The following is a 26221-nucleotide window of genomic DNA, read 5'->3' as shown; positions in this document are numbered from 1 at the left end:
ACACAAGATACATTTGAGGGGTCATCTATGACGTCAGTTTGCAGTCCTTCCTAAACTTCAAACATGGCGTCCACACTGAGGCTTGTCTGACAACCACTGCCACCTACAGTCCAAAGGCTGCAACACAATAAGTTACAAAACAGGGACATTCGCAGCCATTAACACCCTCACGTGCACCGCTGTGTTATGCAAACACCGGGGTTCCTGCTCCTGCACCGCAGCACCAGACTCCGAACATCAGCGGTCAAGAACTCATGTGAACTTATCGACCAACCATCGAGTCAAAGGTTCCGTGGTGTTGTACAATTTAGAGTTGTCTGTGCTTTTTTAAGGAGAGGAAATGAAGTCAAAGGGCAAAGGGAAGAAGAGTCCCGCGGATAAATCTGCTCCACCTCTCTCCAAAAAACGACGAGACAAGAACGATGGAGAAACATCTACAGCAGGTGTGCAGCCCTGACAGGACAGAGACAGTTACACTCCAACTCCTGTCATTCGATTGACTTACTGCTTTGTGTTTCTCTTGCAGCGCCTCCTCCCCCCAAGTTTGCAGGAGTCCAGAGGAGAGTTGTGCACGGGAGCATCCTGCACTACATTTACAAGAGCACCCTGGGACAGAGTCTGCACTCACAGATGAGACAGGTGAGATATTCAGATCTGTTGCCTTTCATCCTTCACATTAACTTTAATTGGAGTCAGTGCCACAGCTCAGCTCTTATTTCCCACTGTACAGAACGTTTTGTCTTTTGTCGGATCAATGTTTGATCTCTTTACATAGTAAATGTATTTTTCATGAGCAGTTTTACATTTCACTCTCTTTCAGTGTCTCCAGGAGCCTTTTGTTCGCTCTCTGTCGTCCTATCACTTCCACAGCGCCACCAGCCCCTTCGACCGCAGAATCACCTGTCTGGAGTGGAGTCCCCTCCACCCCACCACTCTGGCCGTGGGGTCCAAGGGTGGAGACATTTATCTGTGGGACTTTGAGGTCCCCTCAAAAAAAACTCTTATTCAAGGGGTGAGTTCCTGTGTGCTAGTGGGGTTTGTTTCACCTGATGCTTGAATGATAAACTGTGTGAGGTGTTTATTATCATTTTTTTCGTCATTTTGCTTCTAAATTATATAAAGCTTTGGGCCAACAATAATTCGATTTTGAGTCTGTGGTTAATTTCGAAATATGTTTATGGTTTTCTGCTTAGATGGGGGCTGGAGACTCAGTCACAGACATGAAGTTTAACCAGTTAAATCCCACTCAGCTGTTCACATCGTCTATGGGGGGCACGACAGCACTACGAGATTTCAATGGAACAACCCTAACAGTGTTTGCCAACACAGACGCACTGAAGTAAGACAGAATGAAATACAAATAAAAAAGGGTTAGAGATATTAGGCCCAATCAGTCTGGCATCAGTCTTCTTAACAGGTGGCCCCTATTGGTTTAACACTTAGCGTGTGTGTGTGGTGGTGCTCATAACTGCCCTGTGATCGGATTGCATTTGTGGTTGTGTGCGCAGAGTGGTGCAGGAGACTTTATTGGAGGGATGAAGTTTTGCCCCACCGACCTCACCAGAGTCTATGTGGCCTCTGGTGAGGGAACACTGACCATGCAGAGCTTTGGGGGCCACACGCCCACCGTACTGTCCAGAACTCAAGACTGTGGCCACGATCACCACAACGTTTGGTGAGAAAACTGCCAAAGGGGACTGATGCCCAGAGATGATGTTTTGTTTAGTTAGCAGTTAACAGTAAGCTGTTCTATTTATACTTTTAGAAAATATTTATCCAAATAACATTATTTTACTGTAGAGTCCAAACCTCATCTTTATATATATATATATATATACATATTTCCATATCAAGTGAATTCTCTCTGTTCCTTGTTGCCTTCCACAGTTATTGGTACTGCTGTGTCGACGTGTCTGTGAGCAGACAGATGCTTGTGACAGGAGACAACATGGGACAGCTGTTACTCCTCGGCCTGGATGGTCAAAAGGTGTGTGTTGATAAAGTTCATAATCTTAATGTGAAGAGATTAATCATACGTCTCTATTTTAATTGTACGAGAGGCATTTATATTGTCTTTTGAAACAAATCAAACATTCCAGAAAATATTTTTAATAACAACAAGGGTATAGTTAAAAATATTAATTTTTTTCCATATCAACATTGAAGATTTTCAGTAACAAGTTGCACAAAGCCAAAGTGACCCACGCCGAGTTCAACTCCCGATGTGACTGGTTGCTGGCGACAGCGTCAGTTGACCACACGGTGAAGCTTTGGGACCTGAGAAACATAAAAGACAAGAAGAGTTACCTGCATGAGATGCCTCATGAACGAGCTGTCAACTCAGGTAACGTCGACTTTAAGTTTAGGTCTTTCAGCCTTTGCAAGATACATTATTTTATTTCACAAGCAATATGACATTTTTGCAATATAAATTATATAAATGTAAATAATACAATGCTCTGACTTTTGAAGGGACTTCTGATAATAGTTAAGTAAAATTTTTCGGTATAAAATCCTAGATATTTCTTTGTTGTTCCATTTGTCCAAGTCTCTACTTAATTAATCTTCCAGGTTCTGAATTAGATAACAATTTAAACCTTTGGTGGTGAAGACATCATTGTGACTAAATTGCTACTGTCGTCTCCTTGCAGCCTATTTCAACCCGCTGGACTCCTCCAAGTTACTGACCACAGATCAGTATGACGAGATACGCGTCTACTCGTCCTGTGATTGGTCAAAGCCTCAACATATCATCCAACATCCTCACAGACAGTTTCAGCATCTTACACCCATCAAGGTTAGTTTGTTATCTTACAGTTCATGCACGGTTAATGTGGCAGGATAGTGAGGATAACATTGGTGAGAATCTGACAATGTTGTAATTGTTCTGTAGGCCACGTGGCACCCGGTGTACGACCTGATTGTGGCCGGTCGCTACCCTGATGACCGTGTTTTCACAGGCGACCAGAGAACCATCGACATCTATGATTCCAACACAGCAGAGCTCGTGTGTCAGCTGCACGATCCCACTGCCTCAGGGATCAAATCTGTGAGCACATGTTAAAGAAACACCAGGGGGAGAAAAAGAGTTAAGACATTTAAAAATGTTTTTTTTTTAACACCTGATAATATTGTAATTTCAGATCAACAAATTCAATCCGATGGGTGATGTGATCGGATCTGGAATGGGTGAGTGTTTTTAGAAGCACATTTGCGACACATGTTATTTGATGGTTCGATTTAAATCAGGTCTACTAGAAGATGTCGAATTGTCTCACCAAAGCCACATCGTGTCCACTCACAGGCGTGACGGTGCTCGTCTGGAACAGGAACGAGTCATTGATCAGTGATCGGCACGCAGAGCAGGAGGACACCTCGACCTCGGCGGACAGTCAAAGACGGCAGAGGAGGAGTCAGCCGCGCTCAAACAGGGACCGGAGAGGTCCTGCTATGGATGCAAAGCTGAAGAGGAAACTGGCTTCTCTAGACGAATGTGAGACCAAAACCAAGACCAAGACCAAACAGAAACAAGCACAAATGAGGAAGAAGTGAACTGTAAAATAGTTCCGGGACTTAAGGAATCCATGTTTATATGCCTTTGTTAACTGTTTGCTGTGTCTCTAACTGTGGGGATCACTTAATTGTTAAGAATGTTTCAGATTTTCTCCCACAAACCTTATAAAATGTTGTGTGTTGTTATGTTTTTTTCTACTGTGTGACAATAAAAATGTTTCCTCAATAATTGAGTCTTTTGTTACCATAAAGAATAAGTTATGAATACACATTACAGGACGATTGAAGGCAAGTGGTTTATTGAATGCTCCTTTATTTCATAAAGATGGGCAGCGGGTGGATTAAGTGTAATTGAAGAGATAACTTCCACGTAGTTCATGGACTGTAATATTGGCCAGCTGGAGGAGCACTCCGCTCCAGGCCGCCTGCTCCTCTTCCCCCTCCTGACGCCTGGCCTGGTAGGCAGAGTACACCATGCTCAGGACAAGATTCTCAAATTGTGTCTGAGTCAGTGGCCTCCTCCTCTGCCCCTCCTGTGTGGTCACCGCCTGCACCATGGAGCTCAGGTCTCTGGGAATGTTATCATTGATCTGAGACAGGAACGCACGTCCCGGCCTCATCGATGCCATCTCCTTATCGTGCAGGAGGATGTTGTTGTCCCGGTCGATTTCTACCCCGCCCAGTAAAATCTGCACACCGGAGAGAAGAAATAAAGATCCCTAACTTACTCAAGTAAAACGTGGCTAGATATTTATTTTGATCTGCACAGAGACACTTGTTGAAAGTACCTCAAACAGCAGGTTTGCATCAGACACGGGTGAGCCAGTCATTTGCGAGGTTTGACTCCTGCCTGCTACCACATCTAAAGCAAAAGATACCGAAGTTTAACCATGACCTAAATTGAATTAGTTAACACAGGTGCTAAACATACATTTAGCTAGTTCTAATGCAAAGTGGACAATGTATGCAGTAGCACTGTGTAACAACATTAAACAGTTCTGTCCCACTCATCTGTTTCTACTTACCGTGTAGCACTTGTCCAGACCAAAGCCACAAAAGGACCTGGATGCCGATCTTGAGTTGCATTTTTATGGTCATTCTTCTCTTGATGATTACCGACAGATAATCCACCACATCATCCCTCTCACCTCTGCTCTCCCTCAACCGCTTTTGTGAATCCAGGCAGAGGCACCTTGGACTGAAATACCATGCATTTTTCCTTCTTGGAAAAAGGGAGCAAAAGCCAGTTGGCCTGTGATGCAGAGCAGAGAGCAATATTTTTAGAATAGACCTCTTCCTGGTTCTTCATATCCACACATTTGAGCTAGCAGGACAAGAAATTCACAGAGGCTGCTAATATTTTCACTCTTTTTGTGCGAAATTCAATTAATACCATTTCCCTTATATATTGAAAACTAAAAGAAACAGACATTAATCAAATTAATGTAAATTAACCAAAAGCGAGGGTCCTTCACAATCACCACAAATGAGTCCAACAGAAATCGAGTTCAGATTTTGTTAGTAGATTTGTGTCCATTAGTTTATTCAGGAGATATTTAAAACAAAAACAAAACAAAATTGAATCAATAAAGATAATAATTTAAAACATCATCCTTTTTTTCTCTACTTCACACATGGAGAAAATATGTTTTGCAGTCTTAGTTTTTTTGTGCTATTGTCACACTAATATTATTTATCTAAGAAGTAGATCAATGGATGGATGTTATTTACGATTTTGCGATTTATTTTGTTTTTGGTTAAGACAAATACATAAAATAAACTTAAAACCTCACCCATAGTGAATTCGATATAGAGAACACGCTGTAAAAAAAGGCATTATGTCTATCACAACATTCCGTGGTTAAAGTAATTATCTGTCTAACCCACAATCAGTAGCTGACCCTCATGGTTCGAATAGCATTAGCCAACAATCAACCAATCATATCTGGAGTTGAGTTTCATACATTTTTATAGAATAAGTATAAAAGCTCTGAGTCAGATCTGTTAATTCCGAACAGACCAGTCGCGAACCACCTCCCTGCAGAGAGTTTAAACTCTCTTCTTCTTTACCTGGAGACATTCAGGACTTGTGTGGTGTTGGAGAAGCAGTATTTTGTCATTTGTGCCAAGAAAATAGAGGCGTGTAGTAACACACTCCACCACGCGGTGGCAGTAATAACAGATGACTCCAGTGAGTCGGGTTTATTTACTTCCGGTGACGATCCTGGATGCTGCTGCTGGTCCTGGATGATAGAATAGTGAAGATAAAGGTAAACGCGCGTTTTATTCTTCTTTTGTGAAGCCTTTCGACTGTTGTTACTCATTTCAAGGAAAATATTTGCCTCCAAAATATCACGGTTGAATGTTCACTCTAGAAGAAGCATTAGCTATTTAGCTGCTGTGGGGCTAACGCTACCTAGCTAACGATAACCATAAACACTGCACAGCACACACAACCAGGAAATGCTTAAACTTATGCAGAGCAACACAGCAGCTCTGCAGTCAATCGTAAGGCCACGACCAGTTTCATTAAAGCTGTTGATTCAACCTCGTGGTTACTTGTAAAGGTTGTAGATTCTGGTTCTGTTGAATTATGCTCTATACCTTTACCAATTGATGTCTAATATTCAGTCTAAAATGAATATAATAATAATTAATGGTGTGGAAAAATTTGAAACACTTTTTTTAGTATAGCTCAACATAATTTAACAGCACTAAAGGCTGCAGCTTTACAAACCACCACTAAGGCGAATCTACACCAAAACAAAGTGATCAATCGACCACACCAATATAATGGCTTTTGTAGAAGTATTTCGTTGATACATCAGCTGGTAGACAAACAGGAAAAATTGAAGTGCAGAAATGACACATTATTGAACTGAATTTTATAACCTTGATCTAACAGGACTTTTGCATTAGGCAACAGTAGTTTTAGTTGGTCGTTCCTGATCAACTTGCATCTGTGTGTGTAAATAGTTGACATGCTGTTGGTTGACCTTGTCAGGCAAGCAGCAGAGATGGAGTCCAGTGAGGAGGGGGGCCTCAGTGTCGGGGGCTCTGTGGGGGAGGAGAACTACTTCTTGGGATACACCTTCACTGACCGCTCCCACTCCAGCCGGGTGGTGAAGAGCATCATGGACCTGTGCCTGCAGGACGGCCTGTTCGCTGATGTAACCGTCAACGTGGACAGCAAGGAGTTTCACCTACATCGACTCGTGCTCTCAGCACAGAGCAGCTTCTTCCGCTCCATGTTCACTTCCAACCTCAAAGAGTCCCACGACCGCGCTATTGAGTTGAAAGACGTGAGTGCCACCGTCTTTCAGCTTTTGATTGACTACATCTATCACGGGACAATCAAACTGAGGGTGGAGGAGCTGCAGGACACTTATGAGATGGCGGACATGTACCAGCTGACCGCACTGTTTGAGGAATGCTCCCGCTTCCTCTCAAGGACAGTAGAGGTCAAGAGCTGCCTGCAGGTGAGTCATAGACCTAACAACGTCTACTACTTTGCAGTGACTATGTATGATCAGATTCATGATTACCTTTTTCTTTTCATTGTTTTGGTCCAGGTGATGTGGCTTGCAGACAGACACAGTGACCAGGAGCTATATACTGCTGCCAAGCACTGTGCTAAAATCCACTTGACCCAACTCCATCAGACCGAAGAATTTCTAAATCTGCCTTTTTGTCTGCTCTTGGACATCATCAAAGGTATTACTGATCTGTCACTATGGGCCAGTCTAGCCAGTGTTTTTGTAAGTTGAGTCTGTTTACAACAAGCCATATACACTTAACCATATAACATTATTACAGTTCTGCCTTTTCCTAATCGCATCCTCTCTTTGATTAATCAAAGTCTTGACTCTGTTATCAAGCAGTGGTAATAACAGAAATTTGATCAAAACAAAAGTAGAACTCTCGTAGGTTACCTGTCTCAAGTCAAGGTTCATCTCTCTACAAACTGAGTTTCCTGCTTCACCCAGTTAATTCAAAAGGAACAGCTCCGTGAATTTGATTCAAACGGTCTTCTGTTTGTGGTCAGATGGCGTTCCGAGCTCCCAGAATCCAACATTGGCAATCGAGTCGTGGATAAACCACAACAAGGTGGAGAGAGAGAAGTTTTCCTGTGTCCTCCATGAAAATCTTAAAGTAACACTTTTTTTCTTCTACAGCATATACAGTAAAGATATTTTTGAAGAGGGTACTTTAGTTTTTGTCTGGTGAAATTAATTGTATCTGTGATATTTCTTTATCCTCTATGGCCGCAGGAAATTGGTGAGAATGTCCACATTTACCTGATCGGTAAAGAGGAGACGAGGACCCACTCCCTGGCCGTGTCACTCCACTGTGACGAGGACGATGTGATCAGTGTGAGTGGCCAGAACAGTTTATGCCATCAGATCACTGCAGCCTGTAAACACGGAGGGGACCTGTATGTTGTGGGGGGGTCTATCCCTCGTCGCATGTGGAAATGCAACATGCATACGATGGACTGGGAGCGCTGCGCCCCACTACCCAGAGACCGCCTCCACCACACCATGGTCTCTGTCTCCAATGAGGATGCTATCTACTCACTAGGGGGTAAGACGTTGCAGGACACACTCTCTAATGCCGTCATCTACTACACGGTGAAGGACAACATGTGGACAGAGACCAGCCAGTTGGACACTGGCGTGTCCGGGGCCGCTGGAGTCAACTTGGGAGGTACCATCTACCTGCTCGGAGGTGAGGAGAACGACATGGACTTTTTCACAAAGCCCTCCCGTCTCATTCAGTGCTTTGACACCTCCTCGCAGAAGTGTCAGATCAAACCGTACATGCTGCCATTCGCCGGATGCATGCATGCCGCTGTCCACATGGATGTGATCTTTATCGTGGCAGAAGGAGACTCCCTGGTGTGCTACAACCCTCTGCTGGAGAGCTTCACCCGCCTGCGCTTCCCTGAGGTGTGGAGCTGCGTTCCCTCACTGTGGAAGGTGGCCAGCTGCAATGGCTGCATATATGTCTTCAGGGACAAATGTAAGAAAGGTGACGCGAACACTTTAAAGTTTAACCCGGCTACGTCTGTCGTCTCAGTGATCAGAGGCATAAAGATCCTGCTCACAAACTGGCAGTTTGTTCTGGCCTGAACTCCTCTGGACGCTCACACTCTGCTCCACACACTCGCCACGGAGAATCAGGGAAGACTGCTGGATAACTTACCATGACTTCACTGTTCAGACATCCTGTGAGGAGACCTGATCTAAATGTATTTACCCAGCTGGTTTCTGTGTCACTCATTCCATTCAGACTCCAGTTAAAACTGTTCAGTGATGCGTGTGTCACTTGTGTTACAGTGTGTCTCATTGTGAGTGTCTTAGCTGAGAAGTCAGAAAAGTTTGTGGCAGTGCTGTAACCAGTAATGAAGTAATCTGCATTGTTTCCTGTGCACCGCTTGTTTGTTGATGCGCATGAACAACTCGAGCGTGAAATTAACGTGACCGGACATTCAGTTTATTGTATGTGAACAAGTGAATCACGTCGGCTGAATATCCTCAGATGTCATATTTAAAGTCAATGTGCATAATCATGAAACATGGGATGTTTTCTAACTTTTCAAACTTTCTTGTCTGAAGATTGTATTTTTTCGATGTACATGTTCAATTCGAGGTGTTTACATAAATGTCAAATATATATCGCTGTAGCTGCGAGTTATCATCGTTTGTTTTGATATGTATGGCCTCTTAAGCCTTCATGCATTAACCACCTCTTGCTTTTGATGCCGTGTTTATTACCAGGTATTTAGGATATTTCATTGTAGCAATTATATAGTATTGTATTTAGAAATGTTTCTCTTTGACCAAACAATGGACTACGAGGTAATGAAAGCTCTTCCTCAACAAAGACAACCTCTAACTGTATTTATCTTTGGACTGCTAACGCAACTTGTGAATGGCGAGGTGGTAAAAGGTGCCTGTTTGTGTCCTTGGGGGGGAGTTGAAGGAGAGAAACCTACTACAGACAGGCCAAAACTTTGATCCCATTGATGTGTTTCAGGAGGCTGTGGAGCTGAAACCCAAACCCAGTGACATGTCCGACTTGGTGAACTATTCTAAGCATCAGTTGCTGACGCCGAGATGAGGGGTGGGGGTTCTGGGGGCACATATGCGCCTCCGTAAGAACTGACGGCTGCTACAAGCACCATCTGACATGCGCTCCCTCAGTGTTGGGGAGTAAAAGCTGTTTATATCCCCCAATATCAGAGTCCACAGCTCCACATGTGAGAGTCTTGTCAGATCCATTTGCGGACGAGCGTTTTTTAAATGCTGCACGGGGTTGTGATGTAAAAACTTGGCAGTCCAGCGTGAGAAAGTGTGGTTTAGTGTGAAGGCAGATCGCTAGGAGCTGTAGTGACCTTGGGACAGCTTGCTGAGGGCAGGACAGAATTCCTGAAGGGACACATGGTCTAGAGTGACAAGGCCATCTGCTGTAGCGCCAGCAGTAGGAGGAAGGTGGAGGGGGTGCTGAGATTCCTTTCGCTGGGGTGTGGAGGGAGCAGATATTCTGGGATATCACTGCTCGCACTCCACCAGGAAACGTGTTTCTTTGGCGTTTTTCAAATGGAAATCTAAGAGAGAATTTTTTTGAACACTTGATGGTGAGTAGAGAACATTGCAGGGTTAAATGGGGAAGATATTTTTCTGGCCCTCCTCCTCCCCACGAAGCGACTGGTGATAATGATCTTGGTGTGTCGCCGTTTTACTTTAGTGGATCCAGTTTCCCTTCCATCTCAGCACAGTCGGAGCTGAGGGAGCGGGATCCGGTAGGCCTCCTGGCACCGACCTCTCGGAGGATCATCTTCAAGGGATCGTCTTTGGAGTTGTACTGTGCATGGCAAGGATCTACTTTCTTGCTGCCTCACTGAAATTGCATGGGCTAAACGAATGAATACTTTTATGAGGCGCCTTGCACCAGAGATGGGCCAGGACCAAACCAAGCAGCAGATAGAGAAGGGCCTGAAGTTGTATCAGTCCAATCAGACGGACAATGCCCTGCATGTGTGGACAAGGGTGCTGGAGAGGACCTCGGATCCGGGAGGGAAGTTTCGGGTGTTGGGGTGCCTGATCACAGCTCACTCCGAGATGGGAAAATATAAAGATATGCTCAAGGTAAGCCTCTGAAACAAGAGTGTACTACATACAACAACTGTGATAAACCAAAGAACACGATCTGATAAGTATGTTCACGTATTTCTTTAGAGGTTTCATTTCTGGAAAATGTGTATCGAAGCAATGATGGTTTTTGTTTGAATAAAAAGTTTATCCTGCTGTGAAAAACTTTGTTGGTTTAGATGATTCATCTCAACATACTTTTAATACTGTCATCATTTTTTTTTTTGCAAACAGCGGTATCATTTGTGTGTTTGTTAATGCCGCTGTGTATCTTATAAATTTTATGTCATCACGTCTACCTGGGAAACGCTACAGTAAAAGCTGCCATAGCATTTTTTCACATTTCTGCAGTTTCCAAGTGATGATTGTTGGAGAAAGAGGTCAAAGGTCACTTTTCTTCATTCCATTTACAGTGATCTTGAGACGCATGGGTTAATTTGTGGCTTCCACACGATGCAGAGTAAATAAGTGCCCTGCAACCCGAGTATCAGTGTGGGGTGTCTTGTTGACATAATCATCTTTACTCAGGCAGCACCGACTCTTTCTCCCGCACAGGGCTTTATGAAGTAGGGGTCTTTGACTTTATCCCTTGATTTGAATAACATATTTATTTGAATTTAACACTAATTAGCAATTTGCCTACAAAGTTTTCCATCACCTTAGGCTTACCCTCTCTCCTTGCAGTATGCCCTCGATCAAATCGACACAGCCAGAGAGATGGAGGATCCTGACTACTTGACGGAGGGCTACCTGAACTTGGCGCGAAGCAACGAGAAGCTGTGTGACTTCCAGAAAACGGTGTCCTACTGTAAGACCTGCCTAAGCATGCAGGGCACCACCGTAAGCCTGCAGCTCAACGGACAGGTATGTCTGAGCATGGGCAACGCCTTCCTGGGCCTCAGTGTCTTCCAGAAAGCTCTGGAGAGCTACGAGAAGGCCCTGCGCTACGCGCACAACAACGATGACAAGATGCTGGAGTGCAGAGTCTGCTGTAGCCTGGGAAACATCTACGTCCAACTCAAGGTACTCCATTTTCTGCTATTACCAAATTAGATTAGATTGTCCTGAATCTAGCTGTAATGTGTTAATGTGTGCTGCAAAGACAAATACAACCCCAGTCTTTGTTTTATGTATGAGACATTGTAGACAAGGAGGTTGAATAAAAGTTAAGGCTGCTAAAAAAACAATAATCATAATGCACCAATGCTTGCAGACACCTGAGCTGAGACGTTATTCGGGCTGCAGCACATGCGGCTTGATTGCGCAATTGGTACTGATGTTGCCAGTGTATTTGCCAAGTATGATAATACTGCAGAGCATCCAAGCAAACATCATCAATGGTCAGGTCATGTAGTACTGGGCATTGTCAAACAAGGGTGGAGTGAGTAGGGTGGCTGGGGGGGGTTGGGGGCTTATGTAGTACACTTGACATCAGAGATTTGTGAGAGTAATCCCTCGACTTCCCAGGGAGGATTGGTTTCAGTGGGATTGTGATGAAGTGCTTTTTGAAGAATGCGCTCACGTGTCACATAATTAACGAAACAGAAAATAAAAATATGCTTGTTAGTGATACTTTGGCATTCAGGCCAACACACTCAGTTCGGGTCAGAGTCTTTATTTTAATACTGTCAGACGTTGAATCTTCAAAGGTTGAGTCATAGCAAAGGAATTACAAACCAAGAAGTCCACGTCAGTGGATATCTAAATAGGAAATGGTGCTATTTGTGGGCCATAATTGGACATCGGAGGTATTACTCATTGTTCCAATCTGCCAACAGGACTATGAGAAAGCCCTCTTCTTCCCCTGCAAAGCAGCTGAGCTTGTCAATGACTATGGCAAGGGTTGGAGCCTCAAGTATCGAGCCATGAGCCAGTACCACATGTCGGTAGCCTACAGGAAGCTGGAGCGCCTGCCAGATGCAATGGAGTGCTGTGAGGTATTGTTTTATCACCGTCCAACACATGGTTGCCGTCCTCGGAGACAAACTTACATAACGTATGGAGAATGTGGCAGTTTTGGTTTCCTCACCAACTCGCTGTTCCCTGGTGGCGGAGCTGCAGATACAGTGGATGTTGTGCTGCTGACAGGTGCGGGCGCCAGTTGCTCCGACGTACCGGGCCTCAGATCTCGACAAAAATATGCTCACAGAGGCGCTGGTTTAAGTGTTAATGAAGAGGGTGGCTTTAGTTCTCACTCTGTTCTAATTGTGTACTGCGGGTGAAAAATAACTTGATGTCATTGCCTTGGGGTGTAGAAGTATGGTAAGAAGACAACAGGATGCATTTCAGCTTCATTACATTTGCCAAAACATTTGGCCAAGACGTCTTGTCATAACTGAGTGCCAGAGCACATGAAGGGTGAGACAACAACATCTCAAATTCCCCATCGTTCCTCCTCACCGTGGTTCATGTGAACAAATGATACTGAAACTGCAAATCAAAAATTAGCTTTTTGTAGCTCATTGGACAACAGACTCTAGTTTCAGGATGTACGTGTTATTCTCGTGATGCTGTTCTGAAGTTATAAACAAAAGCACTTTCAAGAGTCTTTGCTTTAATTAGCGTTAATCATGAAAGTAGAATAGTGTTGTGCTGCCATTGGATGAAAATGCACTTGCATAAAATAAATCTAATTCAAAATCAAGCTCCTCTGTCTCCTGCTTCAACAGGAATCTATGAAGATTGCTCTGCAGCACGGCGACCGTCCGCTGCAGGCTCTGTGCTTACTCAACTTTGCAGACATACACCGCTGCAGGCGGGACACTGATGTAAGGCCTGTTGTTAAAAGTGGTGTTGTTTTTTGCATGATAATTTTCCCTTTGCTTTTGAAACATTTTGAAAGTCAAATGTTTTGTCTCTAATATGTTAATAACTTTATTTGGTATATTTCTCTTGTTTCATCCAGAAAGCATTCCCTCGCTATGAGTCTGCACTGGGCATCATGACTGAGATTGGAAACCGCCTTGGACAAGCACATGTCTACCTGGGCGTCGCAAAGTGTTGGCTTCTGCTTAAAGAATTTGAGAAGGTAATTATTATTATATGATTATATATTATGAAATATAACATTTAAAAAAAAAAGGCTGGTTCCCAACTCCTGAAATGTCAGATGAACTTATATCAAAAAAACAAGTCAGATTCATAGACAACATAATGAATGAATGAATCCTGAAACATTTACAAATCAGTCTGATTGTCAGGCATATGTTGTATGTGAAGCTTTCTGTCAAAGGTTTGGTCATGTAGCTATTTTCTCATAATGAGTACATCTCATGGTGACACACTCTTCCTCGATGTTCCAGGCTCTTGATTCTTTGCAGCGAGCACAGGAGTTAGCCGATGGAATGGGAAACAAGGTATTTGATCTTTGTTCTTTTTCATCACAACCCACAAGGAAAACTGGCTCAGGTTTACTCCTTAGACGAGACTTGTGGATCACGTTGACAGTCTTCTTCCTGTGTGTGTGTGTCTCAAGCTGTGCACGCTGAAGGTTCACTGCCTGAGCGAGGGGATTTATCGAAGTCGGGGGGAGGAGGAGAAGCTCAGAGAGCAGGTGGTGAAGTTCCTGCAGTGCGTTGAGGAGCTGGAACTCTACTGTGGCATGTGTGGGGAGTCCATCGGGGACAGGGACCAAAAGCTACAGTCTTTGCCCTGTTCCCACATTTTCCATCTCAAGTGGGTGATCTTGCATACTACATTCTTGCCTTTTATTATCTTTGAGCTGTACATTTGAATTCAATGCTTTTCATGTTGAGAGGCTGACAGGTAAAGCTGTTGACCCCCCCACCGTTCTACCCCCTCAGGTGTCTGCAGACAAACGGAACAAAGGGTTGTCCCAAGTGTTTCAAGTCCTCCATGAAGCCTGGATTTGTGTGATTGTGCGACGGTGTTTGTGCGTTGGATCTGCAGACACGGCGCGACGCCTCACAGGCTCCTGACTGATCTGAGAGAAGCAGGCAGCCTCGGGATGCGCTGAAGTGTTTGAGGAGTAATAACTCACCGCTCTGTGCAGAGGATGCTGGACCGAACCCAGAGTGTCTCAGAGTGCCGCTCTGACGTCACCGTCAAGGCATCCATCTTATTTGCAGACGTCAGTCTGTGAGCGACTGAAGCCGAGTTATATTTCACTGCAAGCTGAAGAAGAAAGAACCTACACTGTATAATGTTTTTTGGTGACTGGCCGTTTGTTGCAGAATATAGAAGAGGAGCATCTAAAGATCTTTTATTTCTTGGCATATTTGCTATTTTGTTCATTGGAATTGTTTAGGGAAATAAATTCAGATGAAAAGATCTTTGGAAGAATTCAGTAAAATCTCGGTAATCGTAGTCACAGGGTTTGTCGTTCAAATTCAACCTTATATTTTATTCTGCTTCGTCTTTACCGAACAGTTTTAAGATATTTCTTTTTTTATTCAGAACACAGAGCCATAATTGATTTCATACTGGGTATATTTATTATTGTATTCATGTACATACTATTCTCTTATGAATTTGTTTCAAAAGGTTTGATTTATTTGAGGTGTTTTGTAAAACCTGAAACTAACTAAAATATCTTAACCATTCAGAAACTAGTATGTCTTTACCAAACATATACATGCAGCTGATCTTTTTTCCTTCTTCACAAAGATTGAGGAGCAATCTCAACACACATTGTGTTCATTGAAATTCCTTTTCTGGAGATGTTGAACTCTTAACTCTGACATCAACATAATAAGTGTTTAATTTAAGGAGAAATATTGTTGTGGAAGGAATGAAACCTATTGGGAAAGGATCTTCCTTGACCAATCACACACTTGTCAAATGATCATTTAGAGGAGATGCATACAATCTGTTTTAATGTGGTGTTTTCATATGTGTAGTCGGATGTAAATATGAAATAACTGGTAAAATCTCAGTCACCAAATTGATTTTCTTGGCAGGACACTTGTGCTTTCAAGGTGATATGAGGGACGAAAGCCAAGAAGCTGAGATATCATGTTAAATGTGGCATGTGTAATTTACACTGCCGAGCAACAAGGTTGGATTACATCGATCCAATTGTGTATCCATGTAACAGTATTTATATATTTCATAAGTGTTTGTTATAGTGTTTAATAATATCTTTATCATTGATATTCCATATATATTTGTCCAGTTTATTTGAAACATTTTGTGATTTGGAGAAAAAAAAGCCCATATCTTCAGAAATCGAGTTTAAAGTTTAAAGTTTTTTTTAATATACAGCAGGAGTTCATTGTATTCAATTTCTTGTAAGTACTATTTTAAATCATTACATATTAAAATATAGCACTGCAGGATCCAAATTATGAAAAAAAATACTACCGTTTGAAACATTCATAGTTAAAGAGGTGACAAACTTATTTCCTCATCAAGTTGAGGAATACACATAAAACTTAAACTTCGATTGTTATGTACATTGTTTTTCTCTCCTCTTTACATCACGTGAGAAGGTTGACGGCACGAGGGAGACCAACACATTTACCTTTTTACTGCACAAGCACTTATGTTTTCTCACTGTCGGAGGGCAGGAGCAGCAGCTGGTTCTCTGTTCGAGGTCACTGCATCCACAACAACGACTGTCTGTTTACCTGTCGCACAGTCGATGTAAAGCCCGACTTTGTTTTCTTTATTGTTCTTGTCGTCTGGAGAATAGAGAAGACTTCTTTTTTACCAACAGTACAGCCGCTCATCTTTTAACAGTTTAAACTACCTCTGTTTTTCACTCCTCCTCAGAGGACTAATGCAGTAACAACACACCGTTTAATACATGTGGAATTGTCATGTTGTTGTTTTTCTAGACACCATGTAGATATAGATGAGTTCAACGATTTAGAGTCTGACAAATGCATTGTTAATATATTTATGCATTCAGTCAATTCATGTTACTGTGTCGAATGTGGAGACATTTCAACATGGAAAATAAACTATAAGTGAATTTACTATTTTGATATTTTTGTGTGGTTTACTATTTGTATTGTGTTGTTTTTAAACATCCATGACACATGATTTCTGTGACGTACAGTAGCCTTTGTGGAATTCTTGATGCCTACTTAACCAGTCGTACAAGTTTGCCAAGATTTGCTTGTAGTTTCAACCCAGGGTTCCGGGTTGTGCCTCTCGAGGTCACAACACTGGAGCTGGAATATTTTTCCTATAACCTCACTTTACAGGAACACTTCAACCTCACCATGGCAGCAATGAATTCGCCCCGGGAGGAGGACTTACTTTGTCCCCAGTGCTGCGAGATCTACCGACTCCCTGTTCTTTTGAAATGTGGCCACAATGTTTGCAGAGTTTGTTTACAGAAATTCTGGGAATTGAAAGGATGTCGAGAATGCCCAGTGTGTCGCACTGTGGCTGAGCCCGGGAGGCCTCCTATCAATCTGCCACTAAAGATAGCTGCAGATGAATATCAACTGCGACGGAGCAGCAGGAATCGAGACCTTTGTTTTCTTCACGGTGAGAAGCTGACACTTTTTTGTCAGAACGACGAAGAGCCCGTCTGTGTCGTCTGCCACACATCCAAACAGCATAAGGTGCACGAGTGCTGCCCAGTAGAGGAGGCTGCCCAACAGAAGAAGGTAGATCAAGAAGGTTTTGTTTACCCCACAACACAAGAAACACAGGATTCAATTAGATCTGTTGACTGCTTATTGTTTGCTGCTCGACATTAGTTTTAATATGACTGGAACTGACAATTATTTTCTTTATTATCTTTATAATATGCCAGTTGTCTTCTCAATTAATCAAATCATCATTTCGTCAGAAAATAGTGACAACTGTCCACAATTTACCAAAAGTCAAATGAACGTCCAACAAATGACATGAAGCCCTGAATATCAGAGCATTGATTATTAGGGAAAGTTGCCACTTACTTTTCTGTCACCTGACAATTTTTTTTCTGTGCACGTCAGACAGAGATTTCAACCATGCTGGAGTCCCTGAGGAAAAAGCTCAGAACCCTGAACAAGACCGAGGAGCACTGGAAGGAAACAAAAACCTATTTACAGGTAAAAACAGATGATGACATTCACAGTGTCGATGATTCTGAACATCACATCTTCTTTGTTGTACCTGTACATTGCAGTATTTGTGGAGGTCAATCTGTTTTGATGGTGAATCCTGGTGTGACTTGATGGATTCACTCGGCGCTGCACAAAAACATTCCTTTTTGTTTACTGCCATGAACAACAAGCTCTCTGCACATTGCAGACCCAAGCTCGTCAAAATGAAGAAGGGATAAAGGAGGAGTTTCGGAAGCTGCACCTGTTCCTCCAGGAGGAGGAGAACGCGAGACTAGAGGTTCTCAAACAGGAAGAGGAAATCAAGACCCAGGTGATGTGTGAGAAGCTGGACAACATCCAGGAGCAGATCACAACCCTCTCCTCCACCGTCAGTGATACGGTGGCCACGCTCACAGCGAAGGATTTGACCTTTTTACAGGTACATTTACAGACATTATTCACACAACATTGATTTACCTAACCTTGATTTCTTAGCTTAAAATATTAAAAAGCTTACAACATATATATGAACAAATAGGCTGCTTCTCATCTGGTGTAATCAACAATCTAACTCTCCCATAGCTGATAAACTGTGAACAATTTGAACAATTAAAAAAGTTCACAACTAAAGCACTTATCAAAAACTCTTACATCCCAAAGAGCAGGAAGACATTGTTTTTATTTTTTATTGTATCATTATTTGTTATTTGTGTCTTGTGGTGTTTTATGTATTTTATTGGTGAGGGACAGGCAATGGAAAGTGGCTTAGGACAAACTTTTCCCTACACAGAACAAACATGAGAAGAAAAGAAATATCATATGTATTAAGTATCAAAACAGATGTAAGTTACACGAAAAGAAAAATCAGATGTCATAAATGATTAAACATATTAACTAGGAATGTTGTTCTCATGAAGGCCTAATATTGTGTTATGTTAAAACAAACAAATACAGTTTATGAGAAAAGTTACATTTCAAATTGGTGTCAGTGTTTGAAATTAAATCAAGAATATTAAACATTTATGCTGATTTCCAGTAGCCGTGCATCTCCATGTATGTGTACATAGCAACTCTGAAGCCTTACTTCAATAATAAGATGTATTTCTTCACATTTCTTCAAATAAAAGGACTACAAGAAGACAAAGAAAAGGTTGGCATAACCTACTGTCTACCCTTATCAGCCCCCCAACTCCTCATCTCCATTAGACAATTGTCAATCAGTGTAATCATTTGAATATGTTTTAGGGTCAAATGCAACGTTCGAGAACCGGAGTGCATCAGAGACATCCTGATAAACCCTGCAAAGCATCTGGGATCGCTTAAGTTTGGAATTTGGAAGAGTATGGCCAAAATGGTCAAATATGGTGAGTGAGCAGACAAACGTCCTGCACGTTAGCAAGAATTCTTTAAGGTCTGAGTATTTTCAATCTAATGAACTTAATTTACACTTTCAGTCCCCATCACTCTGGATCCAAACACAGCCCACTCCAACCTGGAGTTCTCTGAAGAGCTGACCTGCGTGCAGTACAGCAGGAAGCAGCTCCTGCCCGACAACCCCGAGCGCTGCACCAGCCGTCTGTGTGCGCTGGGAGCGACCGGCTTCACATCTGGAAAGCACAGCTGGACAGTACACGTGGGCCAAAGCAGAGACTGGTACATCGGAGCGGTCCGAGAGTCTATCAAGAGGAAGAGCGCCGTCTTCCTCAACCCTGCCGAGGGCTTCTGGGTGATCGGCCTGTGCGGCGGAGACTCGTTCTGGGCTCAGACGTCGCCTCGCACCAAGCTGGTGTTGAAGCAGAAGCCCGAGAGGATCACTGTGGAGCTGGACTGTGACAAGGGAAAGGTGGTGTTCACCAACGCTCAGGATTCGACGACAATACACACATTCAGAGACAGATTCACAGAGAGGATCTTCCCCTACGTCTCCACCGGATTGTACGGGGAGGGGAAACTCTCCAGCCCATTGACGATCTGCCCTCTGACCGTAACACTGGAAGTAAAATAGACTCACACAGCAGATGAAGAGACACCGTTTTAAATTAGATGTGCGCGTTTTAACTTTTGACTGACATAAAAAATAATGATAAAGCCATGATTCACACATGAAATTCAGCAGCCAACTGAACGATACCATACTTTATTGTATGACTTATGTACAATTTATTAAACAAGACTATAAACACTTTCAACAACTTCCATTGCTTAATCTTGTTTCAAAAGGTGCTGCATTGATTCAGGGACATTAACCGTCCTTTTCATTGGTTTTTGGTTTCCTCTGTGATGCCATATCTTTTAGTTTGGAATCAAGTTTTCTTTGCAGATACGCTTTCTTATTAGGATCCATGGATTTGTCTTTCTTCCCACTGCCGGCGTACAGGACGCCTTCTTTGCTTATTCTCATCCGAGCATGAGACTTGGCTTTGTCTCCACAGCCGTGAACCTGAAAAAGGGTTTTTTACAAAGTGATGATTAGATTTGTGGACAACACAAAACTTCATAAATCCCACCCACTAAAACCACAAAACAAACCATGCAGATGCGGTTTGTTCCTTTCTCACCTCTGGTATGTGATGACTGAGACAGTACTGTCTGTTGCAAAACATACAAAGCTGCCCAAGGGTGAGCACTGAGGCTTTACACTTGACGAAACTACACACACTCTCAGCCTTCACGACGGCATTGATGAGTGTGTCGAAGTCGTCCTCGGGAGCCGCGGCAGCAGCGATGTCACTGGCGCCTGCCTTTGTTCGGTTCTTTCCTGGGAGAGAAAAGACAATGTCGGCTCGTTATAAAGACGCCAGGTTTCACGTAGCAGACGAGTAAGAAGACTTGTTTAAAATGACACATTTCTCATTCGAACCTTTGGCCTTCTTGGATGATTGGGTCTGAGCTGGTGGGACGCTGTTTTGCTGCTTCTTCTGTTGAGCATGTTCTTCTCTTTTCTGTTGCTCCCTCTTCATTCGCTCCAAATGCAAATTTTTCAAATCTAATGGAGGTCGACACGGCTTCTCACTTTGGGGATCAGGGATCGTCTTGTCTTCCCGGGCTTCTTCCTCTTCTTCTTGTGCTTGTGCTTGTGTTGGCTCCTTGGCTGGTGCCGACCCCGGGGGCCTGTAGACAGTGATGCACCTGTCTTTCCCTTCACCTCGACTCTCATGCACGAGGCCCAGCTCCTCAGCGATCTGGTGGACCAGCAAGCGGTCATGAGAGTTAAACGAGGATGGGAATTGTAACTCGCTCCGGTTTATGTCCTTCAAAAAGTTGTCCACCTGCTCTCGGATCTCAGCGTATGTGTTTTTGTTCTGTTCCTTTTCCGTCAGTGTTGACGTGCGGGATTTTGTGTGCTTCTCTGAACCAGCAGTATTTTCCTTACTACTGCTATTGGTGGATTTCTTCTGTCCTTGCTTCATCTTGCTGGGAGCTTGATCTTTGACCCTTTGTTTGGCAGATGTGGAGCTGCTGGCAGACCTGGACATATTAGCACTTGTGTCTTTGTGGTCACGGGTGTAGTTCTGTGGCACGATATCTTGGATGTACTCAAAAGCTGTTCTGACCTCACCAAACTCAGTCATATGACCAATCAGAGACTTCAAGAAAGCATGATTCTGGACAGTCTGTGTGTCGCAGACCACGGCGATGTGGCGTCTTGCACGTGTAACAGCCACATTGATTCTTCTGTCCTCTGCCAGAAAGCCAACTTCACCTTAAAATAAAAAATGAAGAAATATGTTTGTACTGTATATACCTAAATCCTTTCTGCTGAGGTTAATGGTGTGGAACATATACAACTTAACAGGAAAAAAAAACCTTTTCTGTTTGATCGGACTAACGACAACACCACAGCCTCCTTCTCTCTGCCCTGGAATCCATCCACCGACTTTATCTCGAGATCCGGATGCCTCGAAGACAACTTCTGACGCAGAAGATCGACCTTTACAAAGACAAAGACTTCATCAAAACATATCAATTCGAGACACAAGATTATTAGATCCTTTGACGTTGTGAGACTTCTGAAGACATTTTCTATGTTAGGGGGATTTTATTTTAATCAATGTAAAAGTGTGATTTATTTATTTAGGAAATGTAGAAAAAACAATTTTGCATAATATGGGTCCAGTAGTTGCAATTGAGTTCAGACATATTTTGAAATACAGTTCCTCAAATCAAATTGGTGACTTACTTGTAAGTTGTAGGGAGCAATAACGGCAATGTCTTTGGCTTTGACTCCAGCTTCAGTCAAAGCCTGTATGTGCAGATCAACAATGTCGACCTCACCTGAGGAGACAGTTCACTCACAGTCAGAGCCCATACAACTCAAACAGTCAAAACATTCAGGTTATTATTTTTCTTTTGGATAAAAAACCCCACAAACCTTGATTCCCTTTGGACTGTTCATCTGGGAGCTCCATTTCACTCAGACCACAGCCTGCAGTGTCGATCAGAAGGAGCGGCGTGCTGGTCTCTTCAACACAGACGACTCCTGGTAGATCTCTGTTTGGATCAAGGACACACACATTTAACGGATTTGAAATGAGTTATTCTTATCTGAAATAGAACTAAGCTGCTTCTCACTTTAATAAATGTCTCTCCACGGAGCTGTGAGCAGTCAGTCGACCCTGGTACATTTCTTTGGAGGCCCAGTCCATGATGGCACTGTTCATGCGGTACTGAACTGTCAGCATACGGACCACAGAGTCCCCATACATCTGGATAAGTCTCTCCATCAGACTGAGAGACAAGCCCTTTGATGCAGCGCTGTGGGAAATATAAAAGAACAATATGCACCAAACAAAAATAAAACTTTTTACTTCGACCAACAACAAAACACATAATATACAACAGTTTGGATCTGAAAGGATGAAGAACAAAATAAGTCAAACTAATTCCTCAGATGTAAGCATTTTCTGCTTTTGAAACTGATGGTCATTTTATGATATGGGGGAAGGACATTTTGCACAGCTTTCTGAAATATTATAGATAATAAGATAATAAAAAACATTAATTGATCGAGAATATAATCTGCTGTTTGCAGATTCTTTAATTGTATTTTTGCCTGTGCTCTTCTCACTGGTTTGAAATAAGAGTGGGCCGGTTGAAGAGGGGCAATATTTCTGTTCACCAAGTTTACGAACATTTGAAGTCAAAGGGAAATATGATGACAGATGTGGTCTGTTTTGCTAATGGTTGGGTTTATGAGACTCAAACTATTAACAAACAACAACTTTCTTTTACTTCAACACTGACTGTTGCTTGTTAAATTCATAGATTTAGAATTAAAACCATGTTTAAAGTAAATATTTTAGCTGAAGAAAATATTAGATATTAGATATTGACACATAAAAAAAGCAGAAGCTGATTTTTTACGTTTGTGATTTGATGGTAGGTGGTAACTGCTTGTAGTCACCAGCCAGGATGCACTTGCGTGCTCTGAGCAGGGCAATCCAGCAGCTGCTTTCCAGGGCCTGAGCGCACTCATCAATCACCACCCAATCAAAATGCTCCGCTGGCAGGTACTTCAGTGGGCCGCCATCAGCAGCACCTGCACACGGAGACATGGGCTCTCTGATTGCCTTCCATCATCACTGCTACAACTGAATGACACTCTCTTCCCTCGGGGCCACCACTGACCTGTGTTGGTGGATAACACAACATCAGCACTTTTCAGGATCTGGGCGATGGCCGTTGCTTCCCTGGTTTTAAGCTCTTTCCTCAGCTCCCCTATTTCTCTTCTGAAGTTCACCCGCTCTCCTTTTTCATGAGACTTCTTCTTCATTCCAATCTTGAGAACAAAAACGATAACAGACAAACAACTAAAATATATTACAAATCAATTAAGATGGCACAGACTCCATTCGAAGCACACACTAGAATACTCACAAAAGCTTTATCAATGTCTTTGCGGATGTCAGTGATGATGTTTGCATTGTCGCTCTGAGCGAGGATGGCATCCAGTGAATGTTTCTGAATGGACTCCAGCAGTCGGGCAGGGTGACCCAGCCTCAGGACTTTGGCCTTGCACCTGGCTAACCGCTCCACCAAATTATCCACAGCCACATTAGATGGGGCACAGCACAGGACCTGCACAAACACAAAAACCCCATGAAAATGATCCTGTCTAGCCTGAGATGTTGCAACCAGTGACAAACACACATACAGCATGTATAACTAAACTAATAATAATAATAATAATAATAATAAACTAACTAGAGACAAAATGTTCATATTTACACTAATACATTCAACTTCTCGCACCTTTTGGCCTTGTTTGACTGCTTGCAGTATGGTCTCCACAACTGTGGTGGTTTTCCCAGTTCCCGGAGGTCCATGAATCACAGCCAATTCTCTCTGAGACAAAGCAAAGGACACGGCTTCTCTTTGGGAACTATCCAGGTTCAAGTTAAAGAATTCAACTTCATCTGATGAAACAAAAAAAGAGACGTAGCGGGAATAAGTCTCATTAATCTGCAAGGTTTTGGAATTAGTGCCGAGAGAGTTCTGTATACTAAGCTACCACCAAGCACAATTCAGTATCACTTACTTGGCTGTGATTGAGAAGAAGGTTTTGTATCTCCAAAAAGAACATGGATCAGATTGGCTGCTGGTCCATTGTTATATCTATTTAATGCATTCAAGGCACTGCAAGCACAAAGACACACAGTTCACTTAAATAATTTTACAGTTTCTCAGCAAACTTCTATCTGCATGTGTTCGGTGAAGAGCACTACTCACTTTTTCATTCGTTTGTAGGTGACGTCATTTGCCAACTTTAAAAGGCTGTAGAGAGCATCTGAATCAAAACTGAGCCCATCCTTTGAATCATCGAAGGCCACACTTATAGAAGCTTGGCTGACCCTCGTCACGATCCCTGAGCCAATCTGAGAGGCCGCGGTGCATCCGCCAGAGTCGTACAAGCCAATGATATCACCTGTAACAAAAGACATCGCATCACATTGAGCAAAAATATGAAACCTAAGTCACTCCAATAGATCCACAAAAATCAAATCTTGTATTTTCCCATCTCACCAGGTCCAAAGCTGTTGCTTGGTAGAGATGAGAAACCAAGATGCTTTCTTGGCTCTAGGATGACGACTGTGCGGCCATACAAGCCTGTGGACTGACTTCCTATCTGCAGTTTCAGCAGGCAAACGCCTTTAGCTTGAAGATCCTTGAGAGAAATGTTCTCCTGCCAAAGCCTGATGGCACAAAAGAAGAAATACAATATATTTTGTAAGTTAAGACATGCCACAATCCCTGTCTAGATATGCACCGAAATCCACATGAAGGTTAATATACATCTACACAGTCTGTAAAAAAAGACATTTAAACTTCACTCTGGCTGTGAAGTTTGACAGACATGGGAAATTATTTGGCAGGGATACGCCAGAGAGAGGCATTATGGGTAGCGTAGGATCCAGTGTTTGTCGAGGTTGATACATACAAGTGACAACAATATCAATAACTCTGCTGCTTCATTTTTTAGCTCTCTTTTTGAATTTCTCAAAATCCCAATTAACTAAATTGCTGGTGTGCCCCTGTACACGGTCAAGTATCACAGTCTGGATATTATTTTACTTACCTGGTCTCCTCTATTTCTGCTTCCCTCTCCACCTCTAGAAGCTCAAGTGTCTTTGACACAAATTCTTCAACCGCCATCGCTCACTTAAAGGGTGAAAATAAAGATCAGGCTTGAAGCACAGTTCCCGTCAGTACTTCCTCACTTAAGGTACAAACAACAGACAAATGGTGAGGGGTTCAACTTGTTAACTGTTTCTAAATGTGTAGTTCTAATGATAAACACACCAGGTCACATTGTACTGATAAGAGGAAAAGTACTACACCTAAGCGCAGTATTGAGGTACTTTAACCTCACTCCAGTGTTTTTACATTACATGTTATACCTTACACGTCCACATCCATTACAAATATAGTTATTTTCACTCCACTTCATTTATTTATTTATAGCACAAATAAAACTTGTTTTTATATTTACTTTACTTTGACCGTGCAGCTGCAACATACAATGCACCTACAGTTATAATAATCCTCATAAAACATTATACTAGTGTTGTCATTGTGCTGGAGACACTTTTCTAACACGGTGCCTCTGTTATTCACACATTAATCATTATATAATCCAACTGTAGCTGACGCTGAGTTGTCAACAAATGAGCTAACACGAGCATTTCCAGAAATGCTAACATGCTAGCTTGCTAATAACACTGCACCCGAGCGGTTTCCTTTAGCCACAGTTAGCACGCAACAACGACACTCACCCGTTTACGTGCGATGTCTGATTGGACACCAACAGACAACAGGTGATGTTACTGAACCATGCGGGACAACTCGGCAGTCTCTCGGTATTATCTCCTGTTGCCGGGCGAGTTTATCATTTGACGCATGTTGTCATCTCCTTTATCTCGTGCTAGCTTGTTACCATGGCAGCCACACTGCCACCTACCTTCCCGGATGTCCTCTCCCTCTCGCCACATCCGCAGCTTTTATTTTGAAACCTTCCCCCCTCCCAATGCGGAAGAGATACCTCGCTCCGCT

The 26221-nt window shown here is 42.8% G+C and overlaps 6 protein-coding genes across 10 annotated transcripts in view; 4 read left to right on the top strand and 2 right to left on the bottom strand.

The window, feature by feature from the left end:
* ddb2 (damage-specific DNA binding protein 2) overlaps positions 1-3742 on the top strand; it is a 63650-nt gene extending 59908 nt beyond the window's left edge. For 3 of the 4 annotated variants that reach the window (XM_047333342.1, XM_047333341.1, XM_047333343.1), the window contains 10 exons: positions 333-443; positions 527-639; positions 821-1012; positions 1509-1675; positions 1888-1987; positions 2167-2344; positions 2652-2797; positions 2894-3049; positions 3144-3189; positions 3305-3742. In XM_047333342.1, the coding sequence (XP_047189298.1) occupies positions 341-443; positions 527-639; positions 821-1012; positions 1509-1675; positions 1888-1987; positions 2167-2344; positions 2652-2797; positions 2894-3049; positions 3144-3189; positions 3305-3552 (1449 nt within the window). In that variant the 5' untranslated portion in view covers positions 333-340 and the 3' untranslated portion in view covers positions 3553-3742. Of the gene's footprint in view, positions 1-57; positions 444-526; positions 640-820; positions 1013-1193; positions 1340-1508; positions 1676-1887; positions 1988-2166; positions 2345-2651; positions 2798-2893; positions 3050-3143; positions 3190-3304 lie in introns of those variants that run through there. The other variant, XM_047333344.1, reaches the window with a different exon arrangement.
* A 67-nt stretch (positions 3743-3809) lies between these two features.
* Positions 3810-5624, bottom strand: LOC118315412 (protein FAM180B). The gene is made up of 4 exons (XM_035642677.2): positions 5584-5624; positions 4539-4765; positions 4302-4375; positions 3810-4202 (listed from the first exon to the last, which is right to left on the bottom strand). Exons 2-4 carry the CDS (start codon positions 4609-4611, stop codon positions 3855-3857), a joined length of 495 nt encoding a protein of 164 aa, XP_035498570.2. The 5' UTR covers positions 4612-4765; positions 5584-5624; the 3' UTR covers positions 3810-3854.
* A 98-nt stretch (positions 5625-5722) lies between these two features.
* kbtbd4 (kelch repeat and BTB (POZ) domain containing 4) lies at positions 5723-9199 on the top strand. Of its 2 annotated transcripts, none has more exons than XM_035641278.1 (5): positions 5723-5783; positions 6518-6992; positions 7086-7227; positions 7559-7620; positions 7785-9199. In XM_035641278.1, the coding sequence occupies exons 2-5, from the start codon at positions 6531-6533 to the stop codon at positions 8643-8645; spliced, it is 1527 nt and encodes a 508-aa protein (XP_035497171.1). In that variant the 5' UTR covers positions 5723-5783; positions 6518-6530; the 3' UTR covers positions 8646-9199. The 2 variants fall into 2 exon arrangements, with proteins under 2 accessions (XP_035497171.1, XP_035497170.1); XM_035641277.1 differs by having other exon boundaries at positions 7559-7665.
* A 153-nt stretch (positions 9200-9352) lies between these two features.
* On the top strand, positions 9353-16606 carry rapsn (receptor-associated protein of the synapse, 43kD). Its single transcript, XM_035641280.2, has 8 exons — positions 9353-10664; positions 11352-11690; positions 12446-12604; positions 13337-13435; positions 13573-13695; positions 13970-14023; positions 14143-14342; positions 14471-16606. The coding sequence occupies exons 1-8, from the start codon at positions 10440-10442 to the stop codon at positions 14541-14543; spliced, it is 1272 nt and encodes a 423-aa protein (XP_035497173.1). The 5' UTR covers positions 9353-10439; the 3' UTR covers positions 14544-16606.
* Positions 16607-16799: 193 nt separating this feature from the next.
* On the top strand, positions 16800-19860 carry LOC118314697 (zinc-binding protein A33-like). Its single transcript, XM_035641279.2, has 6 exons — positions 16800-17248; positions 17582-17677; positions 17880-18110; positions 18799-18821; positions 18917-19035; positions 19126-19860. The coding sequence occupies exons 1-6, from the start codon at positions 16856-16858 to the stop codon at positions 19674-19676; spliced, it is 1413 nt and encodes a 470-aa protein (XP_035497172.2). The 5' UTR covers positions 16800-16855; the 3' UTR covers positions 19677-19860.
* Positions 19793-26187, bottom strand: ighmbp2 (immunoglobulin mu DNA binding protein 2). The gene is made up of 16 exons (XM_035641270.2): positions 25945-26187; positions 25248-25330; positions 24695-24864; positions 24401-24596; positions 24210-24307; positions 23924-24087; positions 23549-23749; positions 23300-23450; positions 23036-23210; positions 22244-22426; positions 22044-22162; positions 21852-21946; positions 21479-21602; positions 20532-21374; positions 20230-20429; positions 19793-20111 (listed from the first exon to the last, which is right to left on the bottom strand). The coding sequence occupies exons 2-16, from the start codon at positions 25322-25324 to the stop codon at positions 19914-19916; spliced, it is 2994 nt and encodes a 997-aa protein (XP_035497163.1). The 5' UTR covers positions 25325-25330; positions 25945-26187; the 3' UTR covers positions 19793-19913.
* Between the last annotated feature and the right edge of the window lie 34 nt (positions 26188-26221).

The sequence above is a fragment of the Scophthalmus maximus genome, chromosome 7 (genome assembly GCF_022379125.1).
Source record: "Scophthalmus maximus strain ysfricsl-2021 chromosome 7, ASM2237912v1, whole genome shotgun sequence".
Taxonomy (NCBI): Eukaryota; Metazoa; Chordata; class Actinopteri; order Pleuronectiformes; family Scophthalmidae; genus Scophthalmus; species Scophthalmus maximus.
Note: the sequence above shows the minus strand (reverse complement) of the source record. Positions and strands in the feature narration are given on the sequence as shown.